Below are 18,209 nucleotides of genomic sequence, written 5' to 3'. Positions count from 1 at the left end.
ACTCCAGCTCCCTCTCCCTGCCTCATCCGAGGCATTTCTGGGCCACCTCGGGGCCTACGAGAAAGAGCTGGGGAATCACCCCCATAGCCAAAGTCCTATTCCCCATACGGGGCCAAGAAGGCCTGAGCCGGCCTGTCTGCTTCTCCCAGCCTTACGGCCCATAAGCAGGATAGTCATACCACCTTTGGCCCCATCCTCGTCTCTAGTTCCGTGCCACCCTGGCCAACAGACTGCAGAGAGCATCCTTCCCCACCAGAACCCCCACCAGTTCCCTCCCAATTCCACTCTCGGGCTTTCTCAAGGCCATCCTTGCCCCGCCACCTACACCCTGTCCTGTCCCCTACCTCCCCCGGGGATCCCCGCTGCACTGCGGACCAGGAGGCCCTGAGAAGCAGCAGCAGAGGGGAGGCTTGAGCCATTTTCCTGTCCCTCGCGGTGAGGAGAGAACCAACCCACACTGCAGGACACCCTGGAGGTAGGTGGCCCGTGAGCACTTCAGCGTGGGCCTTGGCTTCCTTATACTTATATACGATCTTTCTGAAGAGAGGACTGCGGGGGGAGGGGGAGGAGGCGCCCCCAAGTCAGCCCCACCCTGCCCAGGGATCCGTCTGGTCCACTGAGTCATTCATTCAATCGTATTTATTAAGCGTATTAATTACAAGTTGGCAACATATAGAGACAGTCCCTACCCAACAGTGGGCTCACATGGGAAACACATCTCCACTTCCTGGAAAGTGACCGCCGGCAGCAGCAGAATCCGAGTCGAGGGCGAATCACCCGGCTTTTTAACAAAGTCGACCAAACCCACTCACGGGAGTCTGGCTCTGTGAAAGTTAACGGCCCTGCCAAAAGCAACAGCGATGAGACAATTCCAGCTACCCGGAATGTCGTTCTGAGCCTCCTTTTCCCCCTCCCCTGGCAACTGCCAACGGGCAGAACATAGTTCAAGACCCCTGTGGATTGAAAGAACAAACCCTCTCTCTGCCACTCAAAAAACAGTTTAAAAAGTTCACTTTAGGCATTCAATATGACGAGTTATTGCTTCCCTAAAGACTTTAAACAGATAAAAGCAAGTTACCCACTAGTGGGTCTTTAACACTTATATGTTTACGCTCTTGAGAGGAAGGCATAACTTGCTAAAACCGTCACATTTAAAGGGATGGAAGTGGAAAGTAAAGGCCTAAATGATTTCCAACAACTCTATAAAAAAATGAAAGAGAAAGTTTTCAAAGTTTCACATTCATCCCGTTCAACCGGGATCTCATCCTACCTTCACGCCAACTGCAACATCAGTGACCATGCTGGAAAGGAAAATGAAAAAAAAAAGTATTTTAACTTTTTTTTTTATATTTCTCCCAGAATGTGCCCTAAACACTACCCTTTAAGTTTTATAGAAACCCTAAATTGGCCCGTTACTGGGAGTGCCCTGGAAAGAGGACAGAAGTATAAAAGACCCTAAAAATGCCATTACTTTTCTGTCCCCTGATCAGTTTTCTAGAGCCAACCTAGATGTTTTTAATGGGAGAACCTATCTATGTTACGATCATCAGATGATTTAACTTTTTGTGAACCTAAATGTTGACACATTTCGTGGAAGACGCCTGCAACTTCCCAAACTTAACGCCGGGAATCATGCCTTATTATTTTTCTCATTTAATGAAATTGAGGCTTCTTATGGTACAAAAGGCTAAATAAATAGTACTGTACCTTGAGCAGAAAGAGGACCACAGATCCTTCCACATGGTCTAGTGGTCGGAGCATGAGTTGGGGAGTCAGAGGATGTGAGTTCCAATCCTGCCTCCGCCACATCTGCTCTGTGACTTTGGGCAAGGCATGTCACTTCTCTGGGCCTCAGTTCCCTCATCTGTAAAACGGGCCCTGACTCTGCGAGCCCCACGTGAGACGGGGACCACGTCCAACCCGTTTTCCTTGTATCCACCACAGCGCTTAGTAAGGTGCCTGGCACACAGCAAATGCTTAACAAATACAATAATAACAATAATAATAATAATAATAATAATAATTTCCTTAAGTTGCTCACCCTTTCCCTCTATAACTGGAAGCTCACTGTGGGTGGGGAACGTGTCTACCAACTGTTACAGAATGCTCTCTCACACAATACGTGTTCGATAATAATAATAATAATAATAACAGTGCTATTTGTTAAGCGCTTACTATGTACCAAGCACTATTCTACGCGCTGAGGTAGATACGAGGTAATCAGGTTGTCCCACGTGCGGCTCCCGATCTTGATCCCCATTTTCCAGATGGGGCCACTAAGGCCCAGGGAAGTGAAGAATAAATAATAATAGTAATTGTGGTATTTGTTAAGCACCTACTATGTGCCAAGCTCTGTTCTATGCACTAAGGGAGAAACAAGGTAATTAGGTTGTCCCACGTGGGGCTCACAGCCTTCATCCCCTTCATCAGCCTTCATCATTTGTTAATATGGTTTGTTTTGTTCTGTCTCCCCCTTCTAGACTGTGAGCCCACTGTTGGGTAGGGACCGTCTCTATACGTTACCAACTTGTACTTCCCAAGCGCGTACAGTGCTCTGCACACAGTAAGCTCTCAATAAATACGACTGAATTAATGAATGAACCCCCATTATACAGATGAGGTAACTGAGGCATACAGAATCATCATCATCATCATCAATTGTATTTATTGAGCGCTTACTATGTGCAGAGCACTGTACTAAGCGCTTGGGAAGTACAACTAAGCGCTTGGGAATAATGATAATAACAGCATTTATTAAGCGCTTACTATGTGCAAAGCAGTGTTCTAAGCGCTGGGGAAGTTACATGGTGATCAGGTTGTCCCACAGGGAGCTCACAGTCTTAATCCCCATTTTACAGATGAGGTAACTGAGGCACAGCGAAGTGAAGTGACTTGCCCAAGTTCACCCAGCAGACAAGTGGCGGAGTCGGGATTAGAACCCACAACCTCTGACTCCCGAGCCTGGGCTCTTGCCATAAAGCCACGCTAAGTACGACTGATGGGTGGGGGTTTTTCGAGCCTTTTCGGGCGTGTGCTCCGTGTTGGGGGGCTTTGGAGTCATTCAATCAATCAATTGTATGTATTGAGCGCTTACTGTGTGCAGAGCACTGTACTAAGCGCTTTGGAGGTCGTGGGATCGGGCTCCACCGCTTCTCTGCTGGATTAACTTGGGCAAGGCATTCATTTCACTTCTCCAGGCCTCAGTTGCAACTTGTACTTCCCAAGAGCTTTGTACAGTGCCCTGCACAAAGTAAGCACTCAATAAATACTACTGAATGAATGAATAAAATGGGGGTGAAGACTGGGACCCCATGTGGGACAACCTGATGACCTGTCTCTCCCCCAGCACTTAAAGCAGTGCTTGGCACATAGTAAGTGCATAACAAATACTACTATTATTACTATTATTATTAGAGAAGCAGCGTGGCTCAAAGGAAAGAGCACAGGCTTGGGAGTCAGAGGCTATGGGTTTAAATACCATCTCCACCAATTGTTAGCTGTGTAGCCTTGGGCAAGTCACTTAACTTCTCTGCGCCTTAGTTACCTCATCTGTAAAATGGGGATGAAGATGGGACCACCCGATCACCTTGCATCCCACCCCGGCGCTCAAAACAGCGCTTTGCACCTAGTAAGCGCTGGCTCAGTGGAATAAGCCCGGGCTGGGGAGTCAGCGGTCACGGGTTCAAATCCCGGCTCCGCCAACTGTCGGCTGTGTGACTTTGGGCAAGTCACTTCCCTTCTCCGGGCCCCAGCTCCCTCATCTGTAAAATGGGGATGAAGATGGGACCACCCGATCACCTTGCATCCCACCCCGGCGCTCAGAACAGCGCTTTGCACCTAGTAAGCGCTGGCTCAGTGGAATAAGCCCGGGCTGGGGAGTCGGAGGTCACGGGTTCAAATCCCGGCTCCGCCAACTGTCGGCTGTGTGACTTTGGGCAAGTCACTTCCCTTCTCCGGGCCCCAGCTCCCTCATCTGTAAAATGGGGATGAAGATGGGACCACCCGATCACCTTGCATCCCACCCCGGCGCTCAGAACAGCGCTTTGCACCTAGTAAGCGCTGGCTCAGTGGAATAAGCCCGGGCTGGGGAGTCGGAGGTCACGGGTTCAAATCCCGGCTCCGCCAACTGTCGGCTGTGTGACTTTGGGCAAGTCACTTCCCTTCTCCGGGCCCCAGCTCCCTCATCTGTAAAATGGGGATGAAGATGGGACCACCCGATCACCTTGCATCCCACCCCGGCGCTCAGAACAGCGCTTTGCACCTAGTAAGCGCTGGCTCAGTGGAATAAGCCCGGGCTGGGGAGTCAGCGGTCACGGGTTCAAATCCCGGCTCCGCCAACTGTCGGCTGTGTGACTTTGGGCAAGTCACTTCCCTTCTCCGGGCCCCAGCTCCCTCATCTGTAAAATGGGGATGAAGATGGGACCACCCGATCACCTTGCATCCCACCCCGGCGCTCAGAACAGCGCTTTGCACCTAGTAAGCGCTGGCTCAGTGGAATAAGCCCGGGCTGGGGAGTCGGAGGTCACGGGTTCAAATCCCGGCTCCGCCAACTGTCGGCTGTGTGACTTTGGGCAAGTCACTTCCCTTCTCCGGGCCCCAGCTCCCTCATCTGTAAAATGGGGATGAAGATGGGACCACCCGATCACCTTGCATCCCACCCCGGCGCTCAGAACAGCGCTTTGCACCTAGTAAGCGCTGGCTCAGTGGAATAAGCCCGGGCCGGGGAGTCGGAGGTCACGGGTTCAAATCCCGGCTCCGCCAACTGTCGGCTGTGTGACTTTGGGCAAGTCACTTCCCTTCTCCGGGCCCCAGCTCCCTCATCTGTAAAACGGGGATGAAGATGGGACCACCCGATCACCTTGCATCCCACCCCGGCGCTCAGAACAGCGCTTTGCACCTAGTAAGCGCTGGCTCAGTGGAATAAGCCCGGGCCGGGGAGTCGGAGGTCACGGGTTCAAATCCCGGCTCCGCCAACTGTCGGCTGTGTGACTTTGGGCAAGTCACTTCCCTTCTCCGGGCCCCAGCTCCCTCATCTGTAAAATGGGGATGAAGATGGGACCACCCGATCACCTTGCATCCCACCCCGGCGCTCAGAACAGCGCTTTGCACCTAGTAAGCGCTGGCTCAGTGGAATAAGCCCGGGCTGGGGAGTCGGAGGTCACGGGTTCAAATCCCGGCTCCGCCAACTGTCGGCTGTGTGACTTTCGGCAAGTCACTTCCCTTCTCCGGGCCCCAGCTCCCTCATCTGTAAAATGGGGATGAAGATGGGACCACCTGATCACCTTGCATCCCACCCCGGCGCTCAGAACAGCGCTTTGCACCTAGTAAGCGCTGGCTCAGTGGAATAAGCCCGGGCTGGGGAGTCGGAGGTCACGGGTTCAGATCCCGGCTCCGCCAACTGTCGGCTGTGTGACTTTGGGCAGGTCACTTCACTTCTCCGGGCCTCAGTTCCCTCATCTGTAAAATGGGGGTTAAAACTGTGGGCCCCCCCGCCCCCGTGGGACAACCTGATCACCTTGTAACCTCCCCAGCGCTTAGAACAGTGCTTTGCACGTATAAATGCCACCGTTATGCTGATGCTTCGGCGGGCCTCGATGGGGCTGGGCCACCCTCTCTCCTCCCGGCCTGCACCACGCGGCCCGCCAAGATGGCGTTAGCTTGGCTCCCTCCACACGGACGGACGGACAGATGGATGGACGGACGTTTACTTATTTATTTTACTTGTACATTTCTATCCTATTTATTTTATTTTGTTGGTATGTTTGGTTCTGTTCTCTGTCTCCCCCTTTAGACTGTGAGCCCACTGTTGGGTAGGGACTGTCTCTATGTGTTGCCAATTTGTACTTCCCAAGCGCTTAGTACAGTGCTCTGCACACAGTAAGCGCTCAATAAATACGATTGATTGATTGATTGATTGGTCCTGCTGTGTCCGCCCCCCGCGGCGTTGGGCGAACAAAGGAGTGGCCAAACCCGCGCACGGGGAGGGACCCCCACCCCCACCCCGCCTCAGGCCGGAGGCCCATGGCGTCGGGCCGGGCCCCTTTCCCTCTCCTCAGGGAAGGCCCCTCGCCTCAGCCCGGAGACGCATGGCGTCCGGCCGGTGTCGTCCCCGCCCCCCCCTTTCTCTCTCTCCTCAGGCCGGAGGCCCATGGCGTCAGGCCGTCCCCTGTCCTCAGCCCGGAAGCCCCTGGCGTCGGGGCGGTCCCCTCTCTCCTCAGCCTGGGGCCCCACGGCGTCAGGCCGGGCCTCTCTCCTCAGCCTGGGGCCGCATGGCGTCAGGCCGGTCCCTCTCCTAAGGGAGGGCCCCTCGCCTCAGCCTGGGGCCCCATGGCGCCAGGCCGGCCCCTTTTCTCCTCAGCCCGGAGGCCCATGGCGTCAGGCCGGCCCCCCCCCCTCTCTCCTCAGCCCGGAGGCCCTATGGCGTCAGGCCGGTCCCTCTCCTAAGGGAGGGCCCCTCTCCTCAGGCCGGAGGCTCATGGCGTGGGGCCGGTCCCCCCTCTGTCTCCTCAGCTCGGAAGCCCATGGCGTCAGGCCGGTCCCCTCTCTCCTCAGGCCGGAGGCCCACGGCGTGGGGCCGGTCCCTCTCCTAAAGGAGAGCCCCTCTCCTCAGCTCTCGGAAGCCCATGGCGTCAGGCCGGTCCCCCCGTCTGTCTCCTCAGGCCAGAGGCCCACGGCGTGGGGCCGGTCACCCCCCCCCCGTCTCCTTAGGCCGGAGGCCCAGGGCGTGGGGCCGGTCCCCCCTGTCTGTCTCCTCGGGCCGGAGGCCCAGGGCGTGGGGCCGGTCCCCCCCACTCTGTCTCCTCAGGCCGGAGGCCCATGGCGTGGGGCCGGTCCCCCCTGTCTCCTCAGGCCGGAAGCCCGTGGCGTGGGGCCGGTTCCCTCTCTGTCTCCTCAGGCCGGAGGCCCGTGGCGTGGGGCCGGTTCCCCCCCTGTCTCCTCAAGCCGGAGGCCCATGGCGTCAGGCCGGTTCCCTGTCTCCTCAGTCGGGCCCCTCTCCTCGGGCCGGAGGCCCATGGCGTGGGGCCGGTCCCCCCTCTCTCTCCTCAGGCCGGAGGCCCATGGCGTGGGGCCGGTCCCCCCTCTGTCTCCTCAGCTCGGAAGCCCATGGCGTCAGGCCGGTTCCCTGTCTCCTCGGGCCGGAGGCCCATGGCGTGGGGCCGGTCCCCCCTCTCTCTCCTCAGGCCGGAGGCCCATGGCGTGGGGCCGGTCCCCCCTGTCTGTCTCCTCGGGCCGGAGGCCCAGGGCGTGGGGCCGGTCCCCCCTGTCTGTCTCCTCAGGCCGGAGGCCCGTGACGTGGGGCCGGTTCCCCTCTGTCTCCTCAGCTCGGAAGCCCATGGCGTCAGGCCGGTTCCCCCTCTCCTCAGGCCGGAGGCCCATGGCGTGGGGCCGGCCCCCCCTCTGTCTCCTCAGGCCGGAGGCCCAGGGCGTCAGGCCGGTTCCCTGTCTCCTCAGTCGGGCCCCTCTCCCCGGGCCGGAGGCCCATGGCGTGGGGCCGGTCCCCCCTGTCTGTCTCCTCGGGCCGGAGGCCCATGGCGTGGGGCCGGTCCCCCCTGTCTGTCTCCTCAGGCCGGAGGCCCATGGCGTGGGGCCGAGCCCCCATCTCTTCAGCCCGGAGGCCCATGGTGTGGGGCCGGTCCCCCCCCCCGTCTCCTTAGGCCGGAGGCCCATGGCGTGGGGCCGGTCCCTCTCCTAAGGGAGGGCCCGTCTCCTCAGGGCGGAGGCCCACGTCGCGGGGCCGGTCCCCCCGTGTCTGCCTGTCTGGTCAGGGCGGAGGCCCACGTCGCGGGGCCGGTCCCCCCGTGTCTGTCTGTGTGTGTGTGTGTGTCTGGTCCCTCTCCCCAGGCCGGCGGGAGGCGTTGGGCGTTGGGCGGCACCTACCCGTCCATTGCCGAACCGGACCGAGCTCCGCTGCGATGGACCCCAACCGCGCAGCCGGCGACAGGCGCGCACACACGCACACACACACACCCTCTCACTCACACACACACACTCACACACGCACGCACACCCCCCCCTCCATGCACATGCACCCACACACACAAACGGGCGGGCGGAGAGAAAATGGCGGCCGCGGCCCAGCGGAAATTGCCGAAGGGGGCCGAGCGCGCGGGGCGGAGGCGGCGGAAATTGCCGAAGAGGGCCGAGCGCGCGGGGCGGCGGCGGCGGAAATTGCCGAAGAGGGCCGAGCGCGCGGGGCGGCGGCGGCGGCGGCGGCGGAAACGGCCGAACGGCCGAGCGGCCGAACGGGGGAAGGTGCGCGCGCCGCCCCACCTGGTTGGGCCCCAGCGACCGTTAGGACCTAATTTGCATACTTTCATTCATTCATTCAATCAATCAATGGTATTTATTGAGCGCTTCCTGTGTGCAGAACACTGTACTAAGCGTTTGGGAAGTACAAATTGGCAACATACGGAGACAGTCCCTACCCAACAGTGGGCTCACAGTCTAAAAGGGGGAGACAGAGAACAAAACCGAACATACTAACAAAATAAAATAAATAGTCCATTCGATCGTATTTATTGAGCGCCTACTGTGTGCCGAGCACTGTACTAAGCGCTTAGGAAGTACAAGGAGGCAACATATACAAGTTGGCAACATATATTCTCCTCTTGCAGGACCTCTCCGCGACATTCATTCATTCCATCGTATTTATTGAGCGCTTACTGTGTGCAGAGCACTGTGCTAAGCGCTTAGGAAGTACAAGTTGGCAACATATATTCTTCTCTTGCAGGACCTCTCGGCAACATTCATTCATTCCATCGTATTTATTGAGCGCTTACTGTGTGCAGAGCTCTGTACTAAGCACTTGGGAAATACAAGCTGGCCACATATACACGTTGGCAACATATATTCTTCTCTTGCAGGACCTCTCCGCAGCATTCATTCATTCAATCGTATTTATTGAGCGCTTACTGTGTGCAGAGCACTGTACTAGGCGCTTGGGAAGTACAAGTTGGCAACATATATTCTTCTCTTGCAGGACCTCTCCGCAACATTCATTCATTCCATCGTATTTATTGAGCGCTTACTGTGTGCAGAGCACTGTGCTAAGCGCTTAGGAAGTACAAGTTGGCAACATATATTCTTCTCTTGCAGGACCTCTCGGCAACATTCATTCATTCCATCGTATTTATTGAGCGCTTACTGTGTGCAGAGCTCTGTACTAAGCACTTGGGAAATACAAGCTGGCCACATATACACGTTGGCAACATATATTCTTCTCTTGCAGGACCTCTCCGCAGCATTCATTCATTCAATCGTATTTATTGAGCGCTTACTGTGTGCAGAGCACTGTACTAGGCGCTTGGGAAGTACAAGTTGGCAACATATATTCTTCTCTTGCAGGACCTCTCCGCAACATTCATTCATTCCATCGTATTTATTGAGCGCTTACTGTGTGCAGAGCACTGTGCTAAGCGCTTAGGAAGTACAAGTTGGCAACATATATTCTTCTCTTGCAGGACCTCTCGGCAACATTCATTCATTCCATCGTATTTATTGAGCGCTTACTGTGTGCAGAGCTCTGTACTAAGCACTTGGGAAATACAAGCTGGCCACATATACACGTTGGCAACATATATTCTTCTCTTGCAGGACCTCTCCGCAGCATTCATTCATTCAATCGTATTTATTGAGCGCTTACTGTGTGCAGAGCACTGTACTAAGCGCTTGGGAAGTACAAGTTGGCAACATATATTCTTCTCTTGCAGGACCTCTCCGCAGCATTCATTCATTCAATCGTATTTATTGAGCGCTTACTGTGTGCAGAGCACTGTACTAAGCGCTTGGGAAGTACAAGTTGGCAACATATATTCTTCTCTTGCAGGACCTCTCCGCAGCATTCATTCATTCAATCGTATTTATTGAGCGCTTACTGTGTGCAGAGCACTGTACTAAGCGCTTGGGAAGTACAAGTTGGCAACATATATTCTTCTCTTGCAGGACCTCTCCGCAACATTCATTCATTCCATCATATTTATTGAGCGCTTACTGTGTGCAGAGCACTGTACTAAGCGCTTGGGAAGTACAAGTTGGCAACATATATTCTTCTCTTGCAGGACCTCTCCGCAACATTCATTCATTCCATCATATTTATTGAGTGCATACTGTGTGCAGAGCTCTGTACTAAGCGCTTAGGAAGTACAAGCTGGCAACATATACTAGTTGGCAACATATAGTCTTCTCTTGCAGGACATCTCGGCAACATTCATTCATTCATTCATTCCATCATATTTATTGAGCGCTTACTGTGTGCAGAGCACTGTACTAAGCGCTTGGGAAGTACAAGCTGGCAACATATACAAGTTGGCAACATATATTCTCCTCTTGCAGGACCTCTCCGCAACATTCATTCATCCACTCAATCATATTTATTGAGCGCTTACTGTGTTCCGAGCACTGTACTAAGCGCTTGGGAAGTACAAGTTGGCAACATATACAAGTTGGCAACATATAGTCTCCTCTTGCAGGACCTCTCCGCAACATTCATTCATTCATTCAATCGTATTTACTGAGCGCTTACTGTGTGCCGTGCCCTGTACTAAGCACTTGGGAAGTACAAGTTGGCAACGTATACAAGTTGGCAACATATATTCTTCTCTTGCAGGACCTCTCTGCAGCATTCATTCATTCAATCGTATTTATTGAGCGCTTACTGTGTGCAGAGCACTGTACTAAGCGCTTGGGAAGTACAAGTTGGCAACATATATTCTTCTCTTGCAGGACCTCTCTGCAGCATTCATTCATTCAATCGTATTTATTGAGCGCTTACTGTGTGCAGAGCTCTGTACTAAGCGCTTGGGAAGTACAAGTTGGCAACATCTAGACACGGTCCCTACCCAACAGCGGGTTCACAGTCTAGAAGGGGGAGACAGACAACAAAACCAAGCATATTAACAAAATAAAATAAATAGAATAAAGATGTACAAAAAAATAAATAGAGTAATATATACGAACAAACATATATACATATATACAGGTGCTGTGGGTGCGACAATAAGTATAATAATAACATCATCATCATAATATAATAATAATAATGATGGTATCTGTTAAGCTCCTACTATGTGCCAAGCACTGTTCTGAGCGCCGGGGCGTGGTGGGGGATACGAGGTGATCAGGTTGTCCTACGTGGGGCTTGCAGCCTTCATCCCCATTTTACAGATGAAGCCACTGAGACCCGAAGAAGTGAAGTAGTAATAATAATAATAGTAATGGTATTTGTTAAGGGCTTACTATGTGCCGAGCACTGTTGTAAGCACTGGGAGAGATACAAGGTCATCAGGTTGCACCCCGTGGGGCTCACAGCCTTCATCCCCATTTTACAGATGAGGCCACTGAGACCCGGAGAAGTGAAGTAATAATTCATTCATTCATTCATTCAAGTCATATTTATTGAGCGCTTACTGTGTGCAGAGCACTGTACTAAGCGCTTGGGAAGTACAAGTTGGCAACATATAGAGACGGTCCCGACCCAACAGAGGGCTCACAGTCTAGAAAGGGCGAGACAGACAACAAAGCATATTAACAAAATAAAATAAATAGAATAAATATGTAGAAATAAAAGAAATAAATAGAGTAATAAATCCGTACAAACATATATACATCTATGCAGGTGCTGTGGGGAGGGGAAGGAGGTAAGGCGGGGGGATGGGGAGGGGGAGGAGGGGGAAACAGTGTGGATCAGTGGGAAAGAGCCCGGGCTTTGGAGTTAGAGGTCATGGGTTCAAATCCCGGCTCCGCCAATTAGCTGTGTGACTTTGGGCAAGTCACTTCACTTCTCTGGGCCTCAGTTGCCTCATCTGTAAAATGGGGATGAAGACTGTGAGCCCCCGCATGGGACAACCTGATCATCTTGTAACCTCTCCAGCACTTAGAACAGTGCTTTGCACATAGTAAGTGCTTAATAAATGCCATTATTATTAAGGAGGGGGCTCAGTGTGGGAAGGCCTCCTGGAGGAGGTGAGCTCTCAGTAGGGCTTTGAAGGGAGGAAGAGAGCCAATGAAGTGCTCTTACATACAAATCAATCAATCATATTTATTGAGCGCTTACTATGTGCAGAGCACAAAAAAAAACCTATTACTGCCTGAACACAACAGCTACCTATGCAGAGCCCTACAGGCCAGTATAGTATCGAATGCCAGAGTCCAATTATGGCAGGCTGCAGCATGCAACATATATATAATATATTAATTATATTAATATAAGTAATATATATAATTAATATATAATATATAATTAATATATATTATATAGATATATATATATATTAATGGCATTTGTTAAGCACTTACTAGGAGCCAGGCACTGTTCTAAGTGCTGGGGTAGATACAAGATAATCGGGATGGACTCATTCCCTGTTCCACGTAAGGCTCACAGTCTTAATCCCCATTTTACAGGTGAGGGAACTGAGGCCCGGAGAAGTGAAGTGATTTGTCCAAGGTCACACAGCAGGCAAGTGGTGGATCTGGGATTAAAACCTATGAATAAATGCTTACTGGGTGCAGAGCACTGTACTAAGGGCTAGGAGAGAATACATAGGTGGAAATTAGACACTGTCCCTGACCCTCATGGGCTCTCTATTGTTAAATTTACTAGAAAAACCCTCCCAAAACAAAAAACAAACCAAAAAAAAACCCATCGTGAATGTTAAATTAGTCTCAGGGATCTGCATTGCTGGCATACGAGTTAAAACGCAGTGGTAGTCCTTAGAGAGTATTGCAAGATTTTGATCAAGGTTTTCCAAGGAAGCTCGTGACAGGGGGTAATTTCACAAATAACTGGTATAATAATAATAATAACAATAATAATAATAATAATAATAATATTTGTTAAGCGCTTACGATGAGCCAAGCACTGTTCTAGGCGCTGGGGGAGATACAAGGTCATCGGGTTGTCCCCTGTGGGGCTCACAGTCTTCATCCCCATTTTACAGACTAAGCGCTTTGGAAGCAAGCGCTTAGTACAGTGCTCTGCACACAGTAAGCGCTCAATAAATACGATTGATGAAGTACAAGTCGGCAACATTTATCGACGGTCCCTACCCAACAACGGGCTCACTGCCTAGAAGGGGGAGACAGACGACAAAACAGAACAAAACACGTGGACAGGTGTCAAGTCATCAGAATAAATAGAAATAAATAGAAATAGAGAAGCAGCATGTCTCACTGGAAAGAGCCCGGGCTTTGGAGTCAGAGGTCATGGGTTCAGATCCCGGCTCCGCCAATTGTCAGGTGGGTGACTTTGGGCAAGTCACTTCATTTCTCTGGGCCTCAGTTCCCTCATCTGTACAATGGGGGTGAAGGCTGTGAGCCCCCCGTGGGACAACCTGATCACCTTGTAACCTCCCCGGCGCTTAGAACAGTGCTTTGCACATAATAAGCGCTTAATAAATGCCATCATTATTATCGTTATAATAAATCCAGTGCTTAGAACAGTGCTTTGCACATAATAAGCTCTTAATAAATGTCATCATTATTATCGTTATAATAAATCCAGCGCTTAGAACAGTGCTTTGCACATAGTAAGCGCTTAATAAATGCCATTATTATTATTATTAAATATAATTGCTTTGCACATAATAAGCTCTTAATAAATGCCATCATTATTATCGTTATAATAAATCCAGCGCTTAGAACAGTGCTTTGCACATACTAAGCGCTTAATAAATGTCATCATTATTATCGTTATAATAAATCCAGCGCTTAGAACAGTGCTTTGCACATAGTAAGCGCTCAATAAATGCCATTATTATTATTATTAAATACGATTGCTTTGCACATAATAAGCTCTTAATAAATGCCATCATTATTATCGTTATAATAAATCCAGCGCTTAGAACAGTGCTTTGCACATAGTAAGCGCTTAATAAATGCCATTATTATTATTATTAAATACGATTGAATGAATGAATGAACGATCAGAAGTGCTGTTTCTGTACCTGAAAGGTGGCTCTTCTAAAACAGGCGACATTCACAGAAACAAGGATTAAATAAGGTGCCTTCCACCAAGTAGGAAATAGATGAAGAAATTTTTGAAGAATGTAGTTTGCTATTTCTGCCATTTCTGTTGTCTGAAAGTTTAAGAGGTGGGGAGAGGGCAAAGCAGGAAAAGGAATAATCAGATTAGCGGAATATGGTGCGGAGAGAAAAAAAGGAAAGGTTAGGGAAGTCATTTGCCTGGTTTTATGCCATACAGTCCAGTTTTCAGTTAGTCTGCCTTCTGTCCACCATTGATTTGGCACCAACACCTTTAGAACAGCGCTTTGCACATAGTAAGCGCTTAATAAATGCCATCATTATTATTATTATTATTGTAATTTTGAGCATTCAGCCTCCCTCACCTCAACTCCTGCCACCGAGTTCAGCGGTTTGGAGCAGTACCCATGATCATAAGGACCTGAGAGGAAAATGCAAGATAGTAATAATAATAATAAAAAAATAATAATGGGATTTGTTAAGCACTTACTATGTGCCAAGCACTGTTCCAAGCACTGGGATAGATACAAGGTAAGCAGGTTGTCCCGCGTGGGGCTCACAGTCTTAATTCCCATTTTACAGATGAGGGAACTGAAGCAAAGAGAAGTGAAGTGACTTCCCCAAAATCACACAGCTGATAACTGGCGGAGCCAGGATTAGAACTCATGACCTCTGACTCCCAAGGCCGGTCTCTTCCCACTGAGCCACGCCTCAGGAGCCGATGGGAGTGTGGTCCTGGAACTCAGAAGGACCCGAGTTCTAATCCCTGTTTTGTCACTTAATAATAATAATAATAATGTTGGTATTTGTTAAGCGCTTTCTATGTGCAAAGCACTGTTCTAAGCGCTGGGGTAGATACAAGGTAATCAGGTTGCCCCACGAGGGGCTCACAGACTTCATCCCCATTTTACAGCTGAGGGAACTGAGGCCCAGAGAAGTGAAGTGACTTGCCCAAAGTCACACAGCTGACAAGTGGCGGAGCGGGGATTTGAACCCACGACCTCTGACTCCAAAGCCCGGGCTCTTTCCACTGAGCCACGCCGGGGCTTCTCTGCTGTGTGACCTTGGGCAAGTCGCTTCACTTCTCTGGGCCTCAGTTCCCTCATCTGTAAATTGGGGATTACAGACTGCGAGCCCCGCGTCGTACATGGCTGTGTCCAACCTGATTATCTTGGATCTACCCTAGCGCTTAGTACAGTGCTTGGCACATAGTAAGTGCTTTACAAATACCATGGAAAAAAAAGAAGCGTTCTGAGTTCAGGTGGCCTTAGATTTCCCCACAATGATGCGTACGACGTCATCACATGATGCTGTGTGCTTGACATCACACATGATAACACGTGTGTCTGCCTGGTGTCTGTTGGGGTCATCATCATCATCAACTGTATTTATTGAGCGCTTACTGTGTGCAGAGCACTGTACTAAGCGCTTGGGAAGTACAAGTTGGCAACAGAGACAATCCCTGCCCAACAACTATTGCTCTATTTTACTTATTACTCTATTTCACTTGTACACATCTATTCTATTTATTTTGTTTTGTTAATATGTTTTGTCATCTGTCTCCCCCTTCTAGACTGTGAGCCCGCTGTTGGGTAGGGACCGTCTCTAGATGTTGCCAACTTGGACTTCCCAAGCGCTTAGTACAGTGCTCTGCACACAGTAAGCACTCAATAAATACCATTGAATGAATGAATGAATGAATGAACAACGGGCTCACAGTCTAGAATAATAAATGATGGTATTTGTTAAGCACTTACTATGTGCCAAACACTGTTCCAAGCTGTGGGATAGACGCAAGGTGATCAGGTTGTCTCACGTGGGGCTCACAGTCTCAAACACCACTTTCCAGATGAGGGAACTGAGGCACAGAGAAGCTAAGTGATTTGCCCAAAGTCACACAGTGACAAAATGACTTGTGGGGCATCGGTGGCTACTGTAGAGACGATGTGGAGGAAACTTGAGCGAGTCATCATCATCATCATCGATCGTATTTATTGAGCGCTTTCTGTGTGCAGAGCACTGTACTAAGCGCTTGGGAAGTACAAGTTTGCAACATATAGAGACAGTCCCGACCCAACAGTGGGCTCACAGTCTGAAAGGGGGAGACAGAGAACAAAACCAAACGTACTAACAAAATAAAATGAATAGAATAGAGATGTACAAGTAAAATAAATAGAATAATAAATATGTACAAACATATATACATATATACAGGTGTTGGTATTTGTTAAGCGCTTACTTTGTGCCAGGCACGGTCCTAAACACTGGGATGGATTCAAGCAAATCGGACTGCACACAGGTCCCTTGTCCCACATGGGTCTCGATCCCTATTTTGCGGATGAGGTAACTGAAGCACAGAGAAGTGAAGTGACTTAATAATAATAATAATGACATTTGTTAAGCGCTTACTATGTGCAAAGCACTGTCTAAGCGCTGGGGAGGCTATAAAGTGATCAGCTTGTCCCACGGGGAGCTCACAGTCAATCCCCAGTTTACAGATGAGGGAACTGAGGCCCAGAGAAGTTAAGTGACATGCCCAAAGTCACAAACCTGGCAATTGGCAGAGCCGGGATTTGAACCCATGACCACTGACTCCAAAGCCCGTGCTCTTTCCACTGAGTCACGCTGCTTCTCCAAGCTCCTTGCCCGTGACTTGCCCAAGGTCACCCAGCAGACACGTGGCAGACCCGGGATTAGCTCCCCTGACCTTCTGATTCCCCGGCCTGTGCTCTATCCACTATGCCACGCTGCTTTAGAATGTACATATAAATAAGTGAAATTTCCAACACCATCATCATCATCAATCGTATTTATTGAGCACTTACTATGTGCAGAGCACTGTACTAAGCGCTTGGGAAGTACAAATTGGCAACATATAGAGACACTCCCTACCCAACAGTGGGCTCACAGTCTAAAAGGGGGAGAGAGAGAACAAAACCAAACATACTAACAAAATAAAATAAATAGAATAGATATGTACAGGTAAAATAAATAAATAAATAAATAGAGTAATAAATGTGTACAAACATATATACATATATACAGGTGCTGTGGGGAAGGGAAGGAGGTAAGATGGGGGGGATGGAGAGGGGGACGAGAGGGAGAGGAAGGAAGGGGCTCAGTGTGGGAAGGCCTCCTGGAGGAGGTGAGCTCTCAGCAGGGCCTTGAAGGGAGGAAGAGAGCTAGCTTGGAGGGCTCCGGGGGTCTCGTAACTAGTTACATGCCTTCTCATCAATAACTTCTGTTATTCAGAGCATCCCAGTGAGGAAGAGAGGGACCGGGATTATTATGTTATTATTATTATTATTATTATTATTATTATTATTATTATTATGCCCCTCCATTTACTCTTCTTCTGGGGAATCCAGGAAGAAAGGACTGGAAAATTCATTTTTCCAGCTGGGATGGGGGTTGGGGATGGAGAGACAGGGGGAGATGAGAGTATTTCTAATAGTTCCATTTATCCTAAAACATTGGGGTTGCCTTCTCACAAAACCCCACATTCCGGAAAAGTTACACTTCGGAAGTCACTGGGCCCGACACCACAAGCGTGTTCTCAAGCCATTTCTTCCCGTGCCGTCCTGTAACCAAATAGTCTCAAGCTGATGGGTGAACACTCCGTAATTCCAGAACAGCACTTTAGCGCGTTTTCACTGTGTGTTCCGGCTGAACTGGATGTATCTTATTAATCATTAAAGCTCTAAAAATGAAGTGTAAATAATCTCCAAAAATCCACTTCAGAAAAGGGAAATCTTTTCACAGATAGTACTGAGAAACCTGGAAACATTCAAAGGGGAAATCCGTTAAATGTTACTTTAAAAAAAAAATCTTCAAAGAGGATACCCAAGCTATGTGACTGTTTTTGAACATGAAAATCTTCAAAGTGCATTTCCCATTCAATGTTTGAAATCCTCAAAGGGGGATCCCTCTGGAGAAAAGTCCTTTGAAGGTGAAATCTATTCAATAACGGGAACTTTTTCAAAGAGCAAAACCTCTCCCAGGTTTGACAGAAGAATTTCTGTAAGACATATTCCTGGAGGAAAGAGTCCTACCTTAAAAATAGGAAAAGTACCGAGCTACTGGGGGGGATAGTAGGATTGTAAGGTCCTTATTGCATCTTTAAAGATGTAAACAGAGCAACACATTTGCGCTGCAGATGAAATGGGCAAGAAACATTTTTTCAACCATGTCCGACAACAAGCACCTTTTGAAGGGATATTTAACCTCAAAAC

At 49.9% G+C, this 18,209-nt stretch overlaps 1 protein-coding gene across 4 annotated transcripts in view; it reads right to left on the bottom strand.

Annotated features, from left to right (window-relative positions):
• Positions 1 to 8,012, bottom strand: part of PTBP2 (polypyrimidine tract binding protein 2) — a 101,715-nt gene extending 93,703 nt beyond the window's left edge. For all 4 annotated transcript variants that reach the window (XM_038745762.1, XM_038745763.1, XM_038745764.1 and 1 more), the window contains exons 1-2: positions 7,879 to 8,012; positions 1,271 to 1,301 (exon numbers count right to left, since the gene is read on the bottom strand). In XM_038745762.1, coding sequence (XP_038601690.1) covers positions 1,271 to 1,301; positions 7,879 to 7,886 — 39 coding nt within the window. In that variant the 5' untranslated portion in view covers positions 7,887 to 8,012. The remainder of the gene's footprint in view (positions 1 to 1,270; positions 1,302 to 7,878) is intronic.
• Between the last annotated feature and the right edge of the window lie 10,197 nt (positions 8,013 to 18,209).

The sequence above is a fragment of the Tachyglossus aculeatus genome, chromosome 4, assembly GCF_015852505.1.
Source record: "Tachyglossus aculeatus isolate mTacAcu1 chromosome 4, mTacAcu1.pri, whole genome shotgun sequence".
NCBI lineage: Eukaryota > Metazoa > Chordata > Mammalia > Monotremata > Tachyglossidae > Tachyglossus > Tachyglossus aculeatus.
Note: the sequence above shows the minus strand (reverse complement) of the source record. Positions and strands in the feature narration are given on the sequence as shown.